The sequence below is a fragment of the Cottoperca gobio genome, chromosome 21 (genome assembly GCF_900634415.1).
Source record: "Cottoperca gobio chromosome 21, fCotGob3.1, whole genome shotgun sequence".
Lineage (NCBI taxonomy): Eukaryota > Metazoa > Chordata > Actinopteri > Perciformes > Bovichtidae > Cottoperca > Cottoperca gobio.
Genome location: NC_041375.1, coordinates 5795932 through 5813102, shown reverse-complemented (window position 1 = coordinate 5813102; position 17171 = coordinate 5795932). Strand labels below are relative to the sequence as shown.

The window sequence follows — 17171 nt, the reverse complement described above, 5'->3', positions numbered from 1 at the left end:
CATTTTCATAATCCCTTTGTCTGTACTTTCATCTATATTTGTCTTTGCAAATAATCCACATACTTTCTTCCTATCCCTGTTCTCTGCTTCCTTCTCCCATAACATAAACTGTCTTTTATGTTCTTCAATTGTTTTCAACGCTTCAGATTTAATCTTTCTCTTTGACATTACTTTTTCCTCTTGCTTGCTCAACCTTACTTTTAACTTTCTTACTTCCTCAACACAGATATAAAATATCACTACTTTTGAAGATATTGAGCGAGCTTGCCTCCCTAATGTCTGCAGGTAAAGTGTTCCATAGCTTTGGTGCATAATTGATAAAGGCTGCATCCCCAATTTTCTTTTGGTTGTTTCTGGGAACATTTAATAATAATAATGTCGAATGTCTGTAAAAAATAATATTTTGCAGTACATTCAGGTGATGCCTCTGTACAGTACCTTTGGCCCATCTGGACCGGGTGCACCGGGGATACCCTTAGGTCCTTGTAGACCGGTTGAGCCCAGCTCTCCTCTCTCCCCAGGAATACCACGCTCTCCCTGGGGAAGAAAAAGCATCAGCTTCAGTCTGAGGTATTCAACTTTACTGACTACCTGAATAATTCAGTTAGTTTAAGGTTACCTACCCTTGGTCCAATTTGGCCCACAGAACCAAGCTCTCCAGGAATACCCTAGAGGAAGCAAACAATTGTTTTATTTATGTTGAGTCAATCACTATCAAGCTTTTCATGTGACCATTTAAATGATTGACATAAGCAACATTAAAGATAGTAGGTTGAAAGAAATGTGCTTCAGTCAGATGTCATTTAGCCCAAAGCAGCTTTTATAGCTTTTGTTACACTCACCTGGTCACCTGGTTTTCCAGATTCTCCAGGAGGGCCTTGATTTCCAGGCAAACCCTATGAACAGAAGACAATCCAACATCACCATCAGAGAGCACGTCTTCAGCACAGACTGGTGTCTAAACGTTTCTAATACCGACACTTGATAGTCAGCGTTCATCAGCCAAAAACAGTGACGCACCTGGAATCCATTTACACCTGGAGGTCCCTGCTCTCCTCTTTCTCCCGCGACACCCTTTGAGAGGACACAGGGATGTCTCAGTCATTTGTGATAGCAGTACGACAAAACATACATGAATGCAACAAAAGAGAAATCAGACACTTACAGATGGGCCAGAGGGGCCAGCAGGGCCAACTTCTCCATCTTTCCCAGGAGGACCCTGAAGACAAAGTGAAAATGAACAACAGGCAGAGCATGCTGGTGACTTTTGACAGATGTATGAATCACCTGCATGTATTTTATCTGAGTGTTTCTGTGCCCTCCCATTCCATGCTGATGGCAAAACAAAGTGTACCGCACAATTTTTTATTCATAAACAGTACTCACTCTTTGACCCGACACTCCTGCAGATCCTTGTTCACCTGTCTTTCCTGGGTCACCCTTTGAGTGGAAAAAAACACATTTTGTATAAGAAACAGAACGGGAGATAAACAGACTGACCTGACTGACTTTAAATACAAAGTTTGGAGTGACTCTGCAGTCTTACACTGAAGCCCTTTGGGCCCGGCCCTCCCATGATTCCTGCAGGCCCTCTGTTTCCAATGGACCCTGCAGGGCCTGGACGACCATCTTCACCTGGTGCTCCCTTAACAAAGGAAAATCAATGTTTAGTCAAGCATCTCCTATACTTTATCATTAGCTAAAAGCTAAATTCAAGTGCTGTAACCTACCAAGGGTCCTGGCTTGCCTTCTGCTCCCTGGACTCCAGGGGTACCCGTAAGACCCTTTGAGAAATACATTAAAAGAAAAAAATGAGCAAATGGAAATATGGGATACAGACAAACTTAGTAAAAGTAATAAAACAGAAGAAGTTACCCTTGCACCTGGTAGACCAGGCTCTCCTGTACGCCCTGGGTCTCCTACTGAAGCTTTTGGCCCTGGTGGGCCAGATGTTCCACGATCTCCTACAGCACCCTTTAGAAAGACAAAAGATGGTAAGAATTCAGTTTGCTGAACAAACAAATCACCCACAGCACAAACTCTGGTAAAATCTGGCAATAGACTGCTAATATCAGCAACCATCACACTATAAGAATAGCTTGCCTCATTTGTTTGAATCATTATGATATACAGTAAAAGACATTAATGTACCTTAGGTCCTGGCAGCCCATCAGCACCAGGGAATCCTCTGTTACCAGGAGCTCCCTGAAAAACAGAAAAAGAGTTAGATTCTACATCATGTTTATAGTTTTTTTTTCCTACACCAAAGATGGGTAATAAACAAACGTCCCCATACCAAAAAGACTAAATAGATTGTCTGTTTGCAAAGGATCCTAAAACGTTAGAGAGTCCAGCGACAGGCGCACGTCATGAAACGTCCGCAGTTTTAAACACGTGGTTAATGTTGTGAATTAAAACAAAACTACTTGGTTAGGTAGAGGAAAAGGTAATTGTTTGCGTAAAGTAATTACGTTTTTAAGTAACTTAAGTTGAGTAAGTTACATAAGTTAAAATAAGTTAACTTTGACTTTTAATTTCACAGAGGACACGGTCAGCGATGTTCAGGGTGAAAGTCCTGTGTTTGCTTGACCCATCCATTAATCTCAACCTCATCCTTGTGCAGACTTTGTCGCTGTTTAAACTACCTTGCCTGACTTCTTCCTTTGCTCCATTCATAATTGCCGCTACTAGAGGTCGCCGCCTACTAATAAACGTAAAGTTCTAATAAGCTGCTCCCACAGACGACTTGTAGAGCTGTTTTTAAGGGAGGACATTCTGTAATTTATAACCACATGATTGGAGTAAAAATAATTCTGTACTAATGCTGCTAAGGAAGTTCCTAAACAGAAAAGGTTGCATCTGTGTGTTTCTATGATATCAGCACCACCAAATACAACAGGGAAAAATACTGTTCATCCATTTTCTTCACTGGCTTCATTTTGTGCAGGGTCATCGAGGGGCATCCGCCGATCTGGTGGCAATTTAAAGGTCACAGCTGCGTGGGATTCCAACCTATGACCTTCTTGCTAGGAGGCGACAGCTCTAACCATATATTTTCCCTCAAAGTTATTACTTTTATTTTTCTCATTTAATGAGATGACCTCTGCCCTTAAAGTGCAGCTCTCTGACTGATGAGTGTTACAGTAGGAGGGGCAGAATGCTGACTCACTCTCTCTCCGACGGGACCTAGCGGGCCCAAGGCGCCTGAGTCTCCACGTAGTCCTCGCTTTCCTTCTTCACCCTGAGGTCCGAGCACTCCCTGAGAGCCTGAAGGGCCCTAGAAAGTTGACACACAAGCCAGAAATGCTATCAAGCCTTACCTAAAACATTTCCTGAATGAAAAAAAAACATGAATCTTGGTTTTATTGAAGCATGAATCGTGTATTTAATTTGCATACACAAACTATGTCTCATGGAAGCAGCATTAAAACCTAATTATTTCTATAGATGTAGAACAAACTTACAAATTCTCCTTTCGGTCCAGATTCTCCTTTAAATCCTCCGATACCAACATCTCCCTGTAACACAAAAATTAAAATTTAAGTGGGCCTCCTGCAGTAAATGTCACAGTTTATTCAGTATCAAGACACAATTTAAGCAATAAATGAAGACCAAACATTTTCAAAACGTGATGGCAGTTTACCAGTTGTCCCTTGATACCAGGCTGACCAGTGCTTCCTTGAGGTCCTGGTGGGCCATGGGGTCCAGCATGACCGCCTTGACCTTGTACACCCAGATTACCCTGTGAAAAGTAAGCCATGTTTGTGTATCCTTATCTGATAAATAGTGAGAAGTCTTAAGAAATAAGAAATAACTGTGTACATACCACTGGTCCTTTGGTACCCGTGCCACCATCCGTACCCAAGGGTCCCTTTGAACACAACATGTCTCCATTTAGATCACAGCAGTGCACTGAGCAGCATGTTGACATGCTAAGTATAGTGAATATAGCTATCCTGTGAAACAACACCATTCAACTATGACAACGTTTTCCGATTAAACAGGTAGCTTCATTAATAACTTCCTTAAGAGGAAATGTGTAAGCAAAGTAATAAATTTACCCGGAGCCCAACTGGTCCAGCTCTGCCCAGATGACCGGACTCTCCTCTTTGTCCTTGTGGGCCCTCTGGACCCCGGACTCCTGTGGGGCCAGGTTGTCCCTGTGGAAAATGATCACCAAGTACAGTTAATATACAGAAATGTGACACTGATACAATAGCAGTTTGTTTGCACACAGATAATGGAAATAAATAATATAATAGAAAACATTCGTAGTGAATAAGACAATTTAGGGGGAATAATTGATTTCTTAGAAACCAATCTTTCACTTTCTTTTCTTTTTAGAATTCCATGCATTACATTTTGTGTGGAGGTAAGAATTGCAAACAGCTAATTATCATAAACAAACAAACATATTATTTATTAACTCACATGTTCTCAATTTTAGTGATGTGGTGGACAATTAATGTATAAAGTAAAAAATAAGATTATTCCAGACTGTATCCAGAGGTTGTCAAAAACAAAGAATTAAACAAATTCAAAACAAAGATTATTTGTGGAATAGTTTTGAAAAGCAAATGAAAATGTGTCATACGCTTTTTTAATTTTTTTTATAAGATGATTAAAAAATATAAATCTGAGGTATGTTCACTAGTGTGTATATGTTTTTTGTTTAGAACAATTGGTTTGTTTCTTTTAGTTACAGTGTACAGTATATAAAGGGTATATCATATATATGGTAATAAGCTAAAGATGCAGCCTTTGGTTTGACTTATTAATCATTTTTTATATGCCATTTGAGTTTTATAAATTAAAAATGACAGTAATACACTAAACTAAACTAAACTTTCCATTAGCCATTAAAAAGCTCATTAGCATGAGCATATAGCCGAAGGACTGGCTATGGGACAACAGAGTGCTTCCTGTTCTTACCTTCATTCCTGGTGTTCCTGGATATCCAGCTGAACCACTGAGACCCAAGGGACCCTGTTAAACCAACAACAGTGACTTTAGTAATACAGGCTGGAAATGTGCATTCACATGCAACATGTACAAACATGTTGCATGAAATATGCACAGTTTAAGCAGGCGGTGTTTAAGTGGTTCCCATCCCTTTTACATGATGCTCCACTATGGTAGATGGTCACTGAGGTGTATAGTAAATACACAATGATAACACTGAAAATTCTGACTTACCATTGGACCAGGCTTTCCCAGGTTACCAGGTGATCCACGTTTACCCTAAAAGACAACATTGTATCACTCTTACTGATCATTTGCAGTTAAACCGTTTCACAGACAGCTGCAACTGAAGAAACAATTGATACACATGTCAGTACGCTTCTTTCTAAATCTGTGGCAGAGAGAAAAACATATGAACATGCTAGCAGATGTTTCTGATGCATTAGTGAGTTTATGCTTACTGCTATACCGCCGGGTCCAGAGCGTCCTCTCTCGCCTGGCATCCCAGCAGGACCCTGTTACACACAGACAGTGATGTATTACAGCTGTCCTCCAGTCACTGCTAGAGGTTAAAGTTAGGAAGTTCAGAGGGATTTTTTACAGTAAACTGGATATAGCATCGCCTCAGCCACAGTGTCAGACCTCCGCAAGCATTTACTATCCCTATGGAGACCTTAAAACATATGATATAATATAATATGAATATATATATAATATAATATGAATATTAGAATATGACTTACCATGGGTCCAGGTCCTCCCAGTGGACCAGGTGGTCCTGTGGAACCCTATAACCACAGAACAAGTAGTCATTTAGAAGTATTCAGTGATACATGGCACAATGTTTAACAGGGCCTTTTCTTTTAGCAAGGCCCTTTGTTCGATTTTAACCAATCGAACAAACTAACAGACAGACTGAAAATAGTTTAATGTGTTTATACCTTGGATCCAACAGTTCCAGTTTCACCTTTTTGGCCAATTATTCCACCATGGCCCTGTTTACAAAAAGAGAAGGAAAAAAGTTAACAAGAGCATGAGATCTATTCTTTAGCATCAAGTAGAGCAGGAGAAAAACTGCTGAAAACTGTCAATACATGTTTAAGAGACTTTCTACTTACTCTGTGACCCTTCAGTCCAGGAGGCCCGGGTGTTCCTGGAAATCCTCTGGCTCCCTGAAATACGTGACATTGAACAGCATTGTCAGTAATATCTAACAGCTCACATCTTGGTCTTACCCAGTGTGATTTCAATGACAGAGAAATACAGTGTGCACAGTTAAGTGATAGAGGTGTAGAGATGTACAGGCTTACCCCTGATCCAGAGAATCCAGCTTCTCCACTGTTTCCTGCTTTGCCTGCTTCTCCCTGTGTGAGGAGGACATGACATTTACACATTACAAACGTATTTGGGTGCAAAAGGTTTAGCTGTGACAGTGAAATAAATGCCCCCCAACATCAGATTACAGAAGGAGCCTCTAACTGCATGCTGTACTAAGATGCAGAGCCTGTTAAAGGGTTTTATACGTTTTTAAATGATTGTGTTGTTTTTACACTGACACTGACATATAGTCTTTTATTTTGTCTTACTAACCTATAAAACATGTTTGATGTGTTTGTATTAAAAAGGATAATTAACCCTTTATCAATTTGGCACGGAAAATAAAATGTCTGCAGGTCACTGAAGATACGCAATTATAACAACACACTTTGAACGTTTCAGTTTACATTTGTGGGTTTACTACGCGTCCCCTTGTATCTCCAGAATCGTCCACGTCTAACTGTAGGGACTCATTTATGATTATAGACTCTAGACCCTTTTCTAACTGTCTTACTGATTACAGTCTTACTGTAGCTGAATACACAGAATTACAGTAACAGGAATGTAAGAGTGAATGCTGGTGGGATGGCCGTTCACTTTAAGACATAAAACTGATGCAATTTTCAATAATACACAATGTGACTTACATCTTCACCTGGTTTCCCTGGAGGTCCCTCTGGTCCCCTTTGCCCAGATTGTCCCTTAAAAAGACAAAGTCAGATTGTAAACATCCAGCAACAACTCATCCTTTTGAAATCCATCAAAGTAGAATGAAAAAGTATTCATGACATCAAAGGAACAACCAAATAAATCACATGCAAAGTCTGTCGGGGATTAGACTATAAGAATGATGTTATACCATTTGCCCTGTATCGCCCACATCTCCATGAGGTCCTTGGGGTCCATGTTGACCCTTAGAAGAGTGACAAAACATTTAAAAGGTAAAACAATAAATATAATTCCAATGAAGTACAATCAGTGTTCACTGCACAGTGAGAGTCAACGTGTTGAAGATGTTGAGGACTTACAGGTGCGCCGTTGGGCCCTGGAGGGCCCCTTGTTCCAGCCTCTCCCTAAAACACACATGATGCAAAATTTAATGATGAACATAATTCAGCCTGTAGAAAATCTAAATGTGCCCCTTGGGATTAGAGCACCAGCATGAGAGCAATACAGGAATCATTTCTAATGGAGAAACTCTGTGAACCCAGAGCAAGTGGCTGCCAAAGCAAAGACAACAGTTCAGTAATTACTGCCTCATTCCCCACATGACTAATGTCCACACAGCAGAATATTCCACTCATTTAGACATGGTGTTGCATTGCATAGGCTATTAAGGTCAAAGTTCAATGTAGCTCATTGTCACTGTAAGACATGAGAAGAGTTACCAAAAGCTTTTCCTTGTCCGACTGTTGTCTGAGTCACGGGAATGAAATTGGATTCCTGGGTAGTGCTTGTTTACTTGGTAATTAAAAAGTATAATGTACTTTCTAATTGAAACAAGAGTAAACATATACTAATCTGAAGTCATTAGCTGTCAAGCTATACAACAAGATGGTTTATTTTCTTTCTGAGGCTGAGCAACAAACCCATAAATACTTTCAGTTTTAAAAGAAAAAACATTAAGGCTTCGATTTTCTCTGCGATGTTTGTAGTTTCAAAAGTTAGAGTACGAGTTAAAGACTGGGGGCAGCTGTAACATCCCACCTGGTGAACGTTGGTGTTTATCAGACAGGGAAGAGTTTTTAATTCAGTATCAAACCTAATTCTAAAAGTAACGTAGTACACAATTCTCCTTTTCATTGGTTAAATAAAACGAGCAGATTAGTTCATTCATATTTTGCTAACATGCTCTCACCCTTGAGCCGCTCAACATGGCTTGAGGTCCGTTTTTTCCATCGAACCCTCCAGCCATCTGGGATCCCAGGCCCTGCAGGGGAAGCACACACAATCTGGTTTAAGTTAACTGTGTTTCATCAGGATGTATTTGCCATAAATCAGTAATGCAAAACAGTTGAAAAGAATCTTGATACAAATGATAAAGATCAAAACACATAAAGGACAGGTAGAATTACACCAGTGTACGTGTTCATGAAGGGGATTCAATATGTCAAGGTGCCCGGTTATTATTGGTCCTCACGTGAATGAATGTGGCCCCATGTGTATTGTCTGCTCTCTGTCTGAGAATCCCAGCAGAAGACTTGGTGTACGACTCTGCTGATTAACAATGGTGGGTGTTGACATAATGTAAGCATGACTACATTACAACAGAGTGTGTGTTTCTAATGTGTGTGAGCAGTCTTGTGTTTGCTCTCACTCTGCCTGTTAGCACATGCAAGTAAGAGTACATATGCGTGTTTGCGGCATGTAAAAGCTGTCAGTGCACGACTCACTCCTGGGTGCGATGGAGGTCCTGGAGGTCCTGCTTCACCGGGTTGACCTGGTATACCAGGCTCTCCATCATAACCCGAAGGGCCCCGCAGTCCCTAGAGAGTAGAGAGAGAAGTTCTGATTCACTCGTTGAAAACCATTTCATAAGTACCCTCAGTCTGACAGTGATTCATTGGCTGTAAAAATATTTGTGTACACTTTGTGTTATCAGTTTTTATTGTTAGTTTTTTCCTGTGTAATACTGAAATATATATTGATCAATATTAATCAACAGTGTAGCTAAGATACTTTGCTTTGGCCCAGATGTACAGTGGGACCTGCCATTCCACTTTGATACAAATGATGCAGCTTAATTTGTGCTTGTTTATGAACCATGAGCTGTAAAGCGTGTACAGTAAGAAAACCATTGGTTAATAAATCACGCTCACAGTGCGGCCCTCACTGGACTGTAGCTCCAGCATGAGGGCCGCAGTCATTCATCAACCTGCTACACTTTTGCTTTGCAAAGCACATTATACATCAACTTGGCACATTACGTTATATTTTGAAAAAAAAAAAAAAAAAAAAAAAAAAAATATATATATATATATATATTATTATTTATATAAGTGTATGTGTATATGTGTATATGCAGTGTGTGTGTATATATATATATATATATATATATATACACACTGCTGGATTTTTTAAAGCTTTGTTTTGACAGATTAGGGAGTAATATGGAGTCATTCTCATGACACAGCAAGTGTCAAGGGAACGCTGGTTTTAAGAGCTGACTGAGCTTCCAATGGATAATGTGGACAACATGATGTAGTCAAAACCATTAAATAAAAATATATAAAAACAAACAGTGAAGCCTCTGTTTTATTTTATTTAACTTCTTTTCTAAATGTCTATTACTTGTATTGTTATTCTGTTAGGCACTGCTATTAGTATTACTTCTTAATGTTTTTTAATCTTATATTGTTTTAATTCATATTTCTATATTAGTTTACTTAATTTACAAATTGAGTCCTATTCTTATTGCTGTTCTATTAGGCACTGGTGTTAGTATTACTTGTAATACACTTTATATTTATTATGTATTACTATATTTATTTATTTTCAAGCTCTGGCACAATAATTTCCTCCAGGATTAATAAAAATCTCCCTTTTCTTTTCTTAGCTTATTTTATCACGATGCTTCACAGGGAAGATGGAGTGTCTAAGGCTTAGACACTCCATCCCATATTATTGCTGTCAAATTCAAGTTAAATCATGTTAAAGTTGTGTTTTTGTGCGAGGAGACTTGTGGATGTGACATACAGGCCTGCCTTTGTGTCCACGAGATCCTCTATCTCCTGAGGAGCCGGGAGGTCCCTGTTGTTGAGATAAACAGAAAGAACCAATAAAAGTGTGACAGTGACAACAATGTAATCACATCACAATATAAATGATAACATGTCACAGTGACTCAGATGTCTGCAGGACCTTCCTGCTGTGCAGAAGTCCTTGTAAGGTGATGTTATGCAGGAGGTAACTGTGCTCTTATGCCATCTAGTGTCAATTCAGGTAGTTGAACATCCACACAAAGTCATTTGCAGAAGAAGAAATTATTTTTAGAAGATTGTAAAACAAACAACCAAGATGCTCACCATAGGTCCAGGGCGGCCTCGAATACCAGTCACCTGCAGGGATATCATCAAAATTATAATCTGCATTCAGACTTTGCCTTTTTCTGACTAATGTTGTAGGCCTGTTTAAAAGGTTTATATTTTGCAAACACTCACTAGTGGGACATCCCCGGGTTCTCCCTTCTGACCCTGAATAAACAGATAAATGACAAAACATTTCAAACTCCATGATGGCAAACATATGATGAATTAGTGACAGCCAACCTCACCAAAAGGTGGCTTACCTTATAGATCCTGCCCACACCTGCAATGAGGAAAAAGCAGAAAATATCAAATTATTCATAGTTCATCAAACTTTAATGTGAGGAAAAGGTACAAAAATCACCAATAAATCATCAGTGTGAAAGCAGAGAAGGCTGCGGAGATGGTGAAGCAGCTCTCAGGAGATTCATTTGTCATCATTATGAAGGTCAGTCAAAGTAAACAAAGGCAACAAAGTCAATTAACACAATCAGCCGGATGTCACTCGTTCTTAGCTCCAGTCTATCGATGTGGCTCAGCGAGGAAATGGAATCATTAGTTCATTGTTTCTGACACAGAGACCTGCCAACACTACAAAATATGTATTTTGATGATATCATTAATATTCCAAATATTCTTTACGACAACATATTGCTACCATGGCAGAAAAGAAAAACTGATCATGGGAAGTGATCATTATATAATATCAAACGTTTTATAACAAGATAAATAATATATCGTAGAACAAGAAACGTTTTCTTGTTTTAACAATATACTATTTATAATGTTATAAAGAAAAGAAAATGTACTATTCTTTTTGTTATAACAATAAAAATGTCTTGTAATAACATGATAAGTGTGAGTGTTGTAATAATGGGATAATATCTTGTTATAACTTGAAAATATCTAGAACACATTTGTCCCGTTATGCTGATACTGATCCATCTTTCTTAAATCCAGCTGCTCGCTCACCACCAATGGTGCCCTGCCCGCCGGTGCTCGTTGAATCCGTCTGACAAACGGGGCAGCACTCGCCCTCAGGGATGGCCATCTTCTCACAGTTAGTCAGCTCATCGCATTGGATTTCGTCGCAGAGGACCTGACCGTTGTCACAAACACAGATCCGGCATGGCTCTGGCTTCCAGATGTCCCTGTTGGTGTACACCTGGCCGTCCGCCGTGCAGCTCACATCATCTCCTGGAACACACAGAGGTGGAGGACAGTCTATCAACTGGACTGTGATTGTCTAAACCTTTGTTTATCCTCTAACACACATGTTGTTTATTATGATCATTTTGAGACATTTTCAACAGGACAGCAGACAAGACAGGAATAAATGTAACTTTTCAAACAAATGTGTCAAGTGAAGAAACAAGATAACGAGGAAGAAATCACATGTTCTTGATCCATTCAACCAGGTGAACAGAAAATAAACATTCATTAACCCGACCCCCATTTCTCTCTTTCTTTGCTTTTTTCTTAACACAATAACCGTAATGCCTTTGAGAAAACCTCAACACAAACACAGAGAGCACATTCTTCTTTGAGGCAACACGACTAACCGCTTGAAATGTATGTATTCATCCTTGGTGGGGAAGTTATTTTCCTTCCAAATGCTAATAAAGCCACAATCTCAGGTTTAAGTGTTCAACAGCTGTTCTTACCTACAGAAAACAATTAATCCGTACAAATCTAAAAAAGTCGTACTGGAGAGAAATAAAGCATTTTACAGTGTGAGGCACACTGTCAGAGAACAAAGGTCTGGGAACGTGTCCCTTTGTGTAGGGCAGTCTGACGTCGTTTCCTCCAGAGGCAGCGTCCTAAAAACTTGAAAACCTGCAGTCTGTTACTGCCAGAAGTCTCATTATCCAAATAAAAAGTTAACTTTCAAAAGTCTCATTGTCCACTTTTAAGAGTTTCTATGTTTCTTGCCAAAGAAGTGTTGAGAAATGTGGCCTGTGGTACCTTACACTTGCAGGAAATTATCAACAGCTATATACACAAAAACACTGAATATATTTTCTGTAAAAAGAGCAAAGTTCATCTTCTCCAAAGGGGTTGTGAAATGTATGTAGATGCATGTACAATGAATGTACTGGCTTTAACAGGAGGACTGTGTAATCTGAGACTTCACCTGTTCCTGATATAAACAGCAGGTGGCAGCTGTGAGCCTCAGACTGCAGGTACATCAGGTAAGAAAGCTACAGGAAAAAGGAAGGTGCAGAGAGGAGCCCTAACTGCTGATGGAGGTTCCAGGAGAAGCTACAAGAAGGACTTCACTCTACCTTACTGTAAAAAGTCAAAGAGCAGGAACAAGCACGTAAAGGTGCAGGTCTACCTATACTGAGGCCGCATGCAACAAGACAACATGTTCTAACATGGCTCAATCCCATATTTATATTTGTGTTTTACAAGCCTGGGAATGTATACATGCAGATGTACAGGAAGATACAACTACTTTATAGATATACAACTAAACTAAGCTCACAAAGATGAGCAAACATGGACATAAACAAACATGCATATAATATATACAAGGTTTTTATCTACAGTAGATATGATTAGGAGAAGTTCTTAGTCTCGCTCTGTTCTTCTAAGGGTTGAGCTTATGTTTGCACCCAGTATATGGCTCACCCATGTTAAGCCTGATCGGTATTGAATTGTGTAGGCAGCAATATCATTACTTGAGAGTAAAAGAAGACAAAGTCTGATAACAATATGTTGGGTTGTATTTCATTTTTACATAAGAAGATAACAAAAACTAAATCTTCTGTTAAGAGTAGCTGTAATTTGGTTGTTTAAGTGCTACACTGTAAGAACATATGTACTAAGGCAGAATATTTGACTGATTAGCCATAATCATTATCAGTGACAATATATATAACACAACATTTGATCTATTTTGTAAAATGAAGATTAATGGAAATTAACTTTTAAAGAGTTGTTGGCCCTTTGGTATTAATACAAACTACATTGTGTCAGACAGTAAAACACTGATTCTATCACTCAATTAGATTATTGAGCGTTTGGATATGAACAACCGTATTTCTAAGTAATTCTTTAATAAAATACAATAATACACCTGGGCTACAGTGGTGTAGTGATGTAACAGCTAAGATACATTGAGAAAGATTGAAGGTGTGATTGATAAATTACTTTTTTTAACTTTCCTTAACGAGACATCATTACAGGAAGCTCAAGGCTTGGACGCTGTACACGTGCATCGTGTAATCAGACACTCTGAAGTCCATCACATCTGATCTCACCAGTACGGGAAGCTGTGGTTTGTGAATACCTCACATGCACACATATACGGAATGAAGATTGTTTATTTCTGCATATGGTGTTTCTTGTTGTTTTTGTCCCCTTCTATTATTATTATTATTATTATTATTATTATTATTATTATTATTATTATTATTATTATTATTATTATTATTATTATTATTATTATTATTATTATTATTATAATTTCTGTATTATAATTATAATGATGTATTAATTTGTTTCCTTTCTTCATTCACAATAAAATGTAGAAATATTGTAATGTTAGAATTATGAATATCGTCATAGGTAAAGTGTAAATCCACATTATGTACTCTTGCATAAAAAAAATAGTATAAGAATATGAATATAAGGACATGTTAACCAGAATTCACATCCAGTCAGTCATAAGCACTAAAGCGTTTCCAAGGGAACAGCTAAGCTTGTTCTTGTGCAACTCAAAACAGAACATCATAGTAAAAACTAAAAAATCTTTCCAAAAATCAAGATTCATGGGAAAAGTCTTTCCAAGTGTTTCCACAAATGAAGAGGAATGTGCTCTGCATTCAAGGGAGCACTGGTTTTCATTTGGAAAGGTCACACTGAGATGTTACTGGCTGTTCAAGGGCAAGCAAATCATTGAGAACTATTTTAATAAAACTTTGAATTACTCATAATAATATTAATTAATATTAACTTCAATATGTTTTAACACATTGTTGGACAACCTATCATTTTCAGAAAAGTGTACATACATTGAGAAATGATTTAGTGCTTATGACTGACTGGATTTGAATTCTTGTTAACATGTCTTTATATTGTTTCTTGGGCCTCAGACGTGCTGCATTAACTGCTGTTGGAATCTCATTCAGGTAAGTATTAACTTTACAGGAGTTAAACTGTCTGTCTTAGGTCAATTTCATTGCTGAGACATAAAAGCGTCACATCAGGGATGTCTGGCCACATAGCTGGAGAGCAATTTTTCGTGTTGAGTTTTGATAGATTTCAAACACTGCATATTGGGACAGTTTGGAAGTTACTGGAAGAGAAGTGTGGTTTTCAGAGCAGTCTTAAAACCACACCACAAGCCTTGAGGAGGAGGAGGAGGAGGAGAGGGACGTTCACTTTTTCCCCTCCTCTCAGCTAATTCATTGCAGGGTCCACACTTTTCCACAGACGCCGTAAAAGCAACGGTGAAAAGGCTTGCTGCCTTCTGACGGTGACTGCTTGATCTGGATTTTCCATTAGTCAGTTTAGCGGGCAGACAGTTTCCTCCCCTGCTTTAAAACATGGAGTCTGGAGCTCTTCAACATGACTCATGTGACTGCTCTGTACCCATTATTTAGTGCAGTTCCCCAGACATCAGCCAGATAACAAAGAACTCCCCAAATAGTCATGGCACACATCAAGAAGAAGACAAATAATGAACTTTATAATTGTTTGCCTCCGCCAACCAGTCAAGTTGCAGTTAACGTCCATGTCTCTCCAAAATGATCACTTCATCATTTTATCCTATTAGACATTTGTGTGAAATTGTCATATATCTTGAGTTATGTCCGAAGCATGTTTTGTGACGTCACAGAGACCTTTGACCACCAAATTCCAATCAGTTCATTCTTAAGTCCAATTAGACGTTTGTGCCACATCTAAAGAAATTCCCTTAAGCGTGAGACATTGCGTTCACGAATGGGAAGTACAGACGAACAACCCAAACACATCATTTCTCCGGCCAGGGCTGTTGCGGAGGCATAAAAACCAGAGCATTACCACAAATGTGATGCAGCTGGTAGATCATTTATGGACTTTCCTTGGCTAATACTCATAACACACTGCGTTTCGGGAGAACTACTGCAAGTGAAGGGGTTAAAAAATGACCTTATGGAAACAATGAGTCACATAAAGCTGGAGCTCTCATTACTTTTAGGAAAAAAAGATGAATGTGTCCAAGTGCAGCCCCCAAACTGATGTCTGCACTGTGGTCTCATTTCCAGAGAGATAGTGCCCACTGCATGCTAAGTTTATGAAATCATACCATTTCTGACATTTGTTTCCATTCTTGTTCAGAACAAGCTCTTCATTGCAGTGAGAGTTAATACCGCCTGATTCCTCGTCCAGATGCAGATGAGTTACAGCTGCTGAGGGTTGGCTCTGTCTGCAGCAGCTGCTCTTTCCTGCTCTAAACCCCCGGTGTCATGGCCAAACATAAATCTTCCCTCTGTAGAGGACCTTTAGCTCGACCTGTGATTGAGTTGTAATGGGTCAAAAACATGTCAACACGGTGTTTTGCTTCAAAGTGAATCAACGCCCTGTGATTATCCCTAAACCTATCTCCTTTTTAATGACTGGAACAAGGATTTTAATATGTAAACTGAAATAAAAAGCATCCTGTCTGTTTCATTTTCTGAAGCTTGGAGGATTTGCTGTATTGTGTTTGCAGGGCTTGAAAGCTGAAACAACGCTCTAGTTTGAACATGCTCGCTCTTCACCTTGGCTTCTACAAACAAAAGCTCAGTATCTCGAGGGAGGGGTAGGAAGCTCGGGCCAGGAAAGTTGAAATGAATAAGTAGCTTGCTGATTACATGTCTAGGCTTTTCCATCAACAGACCCCGTCTCCAATGACTCTTCCCTTAAAGAGGCAACCACAGCTACGAGCTTTTCCCATCCCACGTTCAGCCCTGGGAGGATTGTGGTCCTGCTGAACCCGCCTCCCCCCCCCCTTCTCTATCTATTTGGCTGACTGACTCATTGCTTCTGTTGCCTTGGATTGGATTCATCTCATTGTAATAATTGTATATAGTGTTGTCTAAATCTGCATCTCAGAGTTATCTACACAACATATCATCTACAGAATAACCTTGTCTAAGGTTAATTAAACAGCTGTAGAGGGCTGCATTCTCAATGATGTTACTAGGGGAAAATATTGTTTATTATGGTTGCAGTTTTAAACATGAGGTTAATATTGTAAATTGAAGCAAAACAAAAAATGCAACTACTTGGCTATGTTTCGTAAAGCACAATAGTTTGTCTTAAAATGAGTATGTTGGTTCGGTAAGTAAGTTACGGACGTAAATGTAAAAAAAAAAAAAGAGCACCAGCAACCACATTGTGAAACGGTCGCAGTTTTGAACACGTGGTCACATGAATTGAAACTGAACCTAGGTTTGGACAACACAACTATTAGCAAGATTGAGGAAAAGGTCATGGTTTGGGTTCAAATATATATGTTTGTTTGGTCATTTAGGATTAGGTTACATTGGTAAATTAAGTACGTTACGTACGTGACATAAGTTAAGTATGTTACGTAAAGTAAAATAAGTCAACGTTGACTTTTGGTTTCACACAGGACATGAACAGCGGCCTTCTTATCAAAAGTCCCGTGTTTGAGTCACGAGTCATTTGCTGCTGTAATTAGTGAACGAGAAAAAACAAGCTGTTGGAATGAAGATACAAGCGACTAAACAGTGACTGTCCTCAACAAACACCAGAGGCTGGACCTTCTTTGGCCTGAGGCTCTCACCGTGGTCGGGGTCAAAGTTCAAAACCAGGGTAATCTTGTTCTGGTCGCAAATGTACTGAAAATAAACTTAATGTGAAAAACTGTAC

The 17171-nt window shown here is 39.1% G+C and overlaps 1 protein-coding gene across 1 annotated transcript in view; it reads right to left on the bottom strand.

Annotated features, from left to right (window-relative positions):
- The window catches only part of LOC115026285 (collagen alpha-2(V) chain-like), a 42580-nt gene that overhangs the window by 11791 nt on the left and 13618 nt on the right, over positions 1-17171 (bottom strand). The window contains exons 2-33 of the mRNA XM_029459043.1: positions 11277-11501; positions 10568-10587; positions 10440-10472; positions 10305-10337; positions 9976-10029; positions 8673-8765; positions 8138-8209; positions 7308-7352; positions 7139-7192; positions 6927-6980; positions 6273-6326; positions 6081-6134; positions 5904-5957; positions 5706-5750; positions 5424-5477; positions 5197-5241; positions 4933-4986; positions 4062-4160; positions 3827-3871; positions 3644-3742; positions 3465-3518; positions 3170-3277; positions 2152-2205; positions 1876-1974; positions 1731-1784; positions 1547-1645; positions 1387-1440; positions 1166-1219; positions 1021-1074; positions 843-896; positions 624-668; positions 439-537 (exon numbers count right to left, since the gene is read on the bottom strand). Of these exons, the coding sequence (XP_029314903.1) occupies positions 439-537; positions 624-668; positions 843-896; positions 1021-1074; positions 1166-1219; positions 1387-1440; positions 1547-1645; positions 1731-1784; positions 1876-1974; positions 2152-2205; positions 3170-3277; positions 3465-3518; positions 3644-3742; positions 3827-3871; positions 4062-4160; positions 4933-4986; positions 5197-5241; positions 5424-5477; positions 5706-5750; positions 5904-5957; positions 6081-6134; positions 6273-6326; positions 6927-6980; positions 7139-7192; positions 7308-7352; positions 8138-8209; positions 8673-8765; positions 9976-10029; positions 10305-10337; positions 10440-10472; positions 10568-10587; positions 11277-11501 (2114 nt within the window). The remainder of the gene's footprint in view (positions 1-438; positions 538-623; positions 669-842; positions 897-1020; positions 1075-1165; positions 1220-1386; positions 1441-1546; positions 1646-1730; positions 1785-1875; positions 1975-2151; positions 2206-3169; positions 3278-3464; positions 3519-3643; positions 3743-3826; positions 3872-4061; positions 4161-4932; positions 4987-5196; positions 5242-5423; positions 5478-5705; positions 5751-5903; positions 5958-6080; positions 6135-6272; positions 6327-6926; positions 6981-7138; positions 7193-7307; positions 7353-8137; positions 8210-8672; positions 8766-9975; positions 10030-10304; positions 10338-10439; positions 10473-10567; positions 10588-11276; positions 11502-17171) is intronic.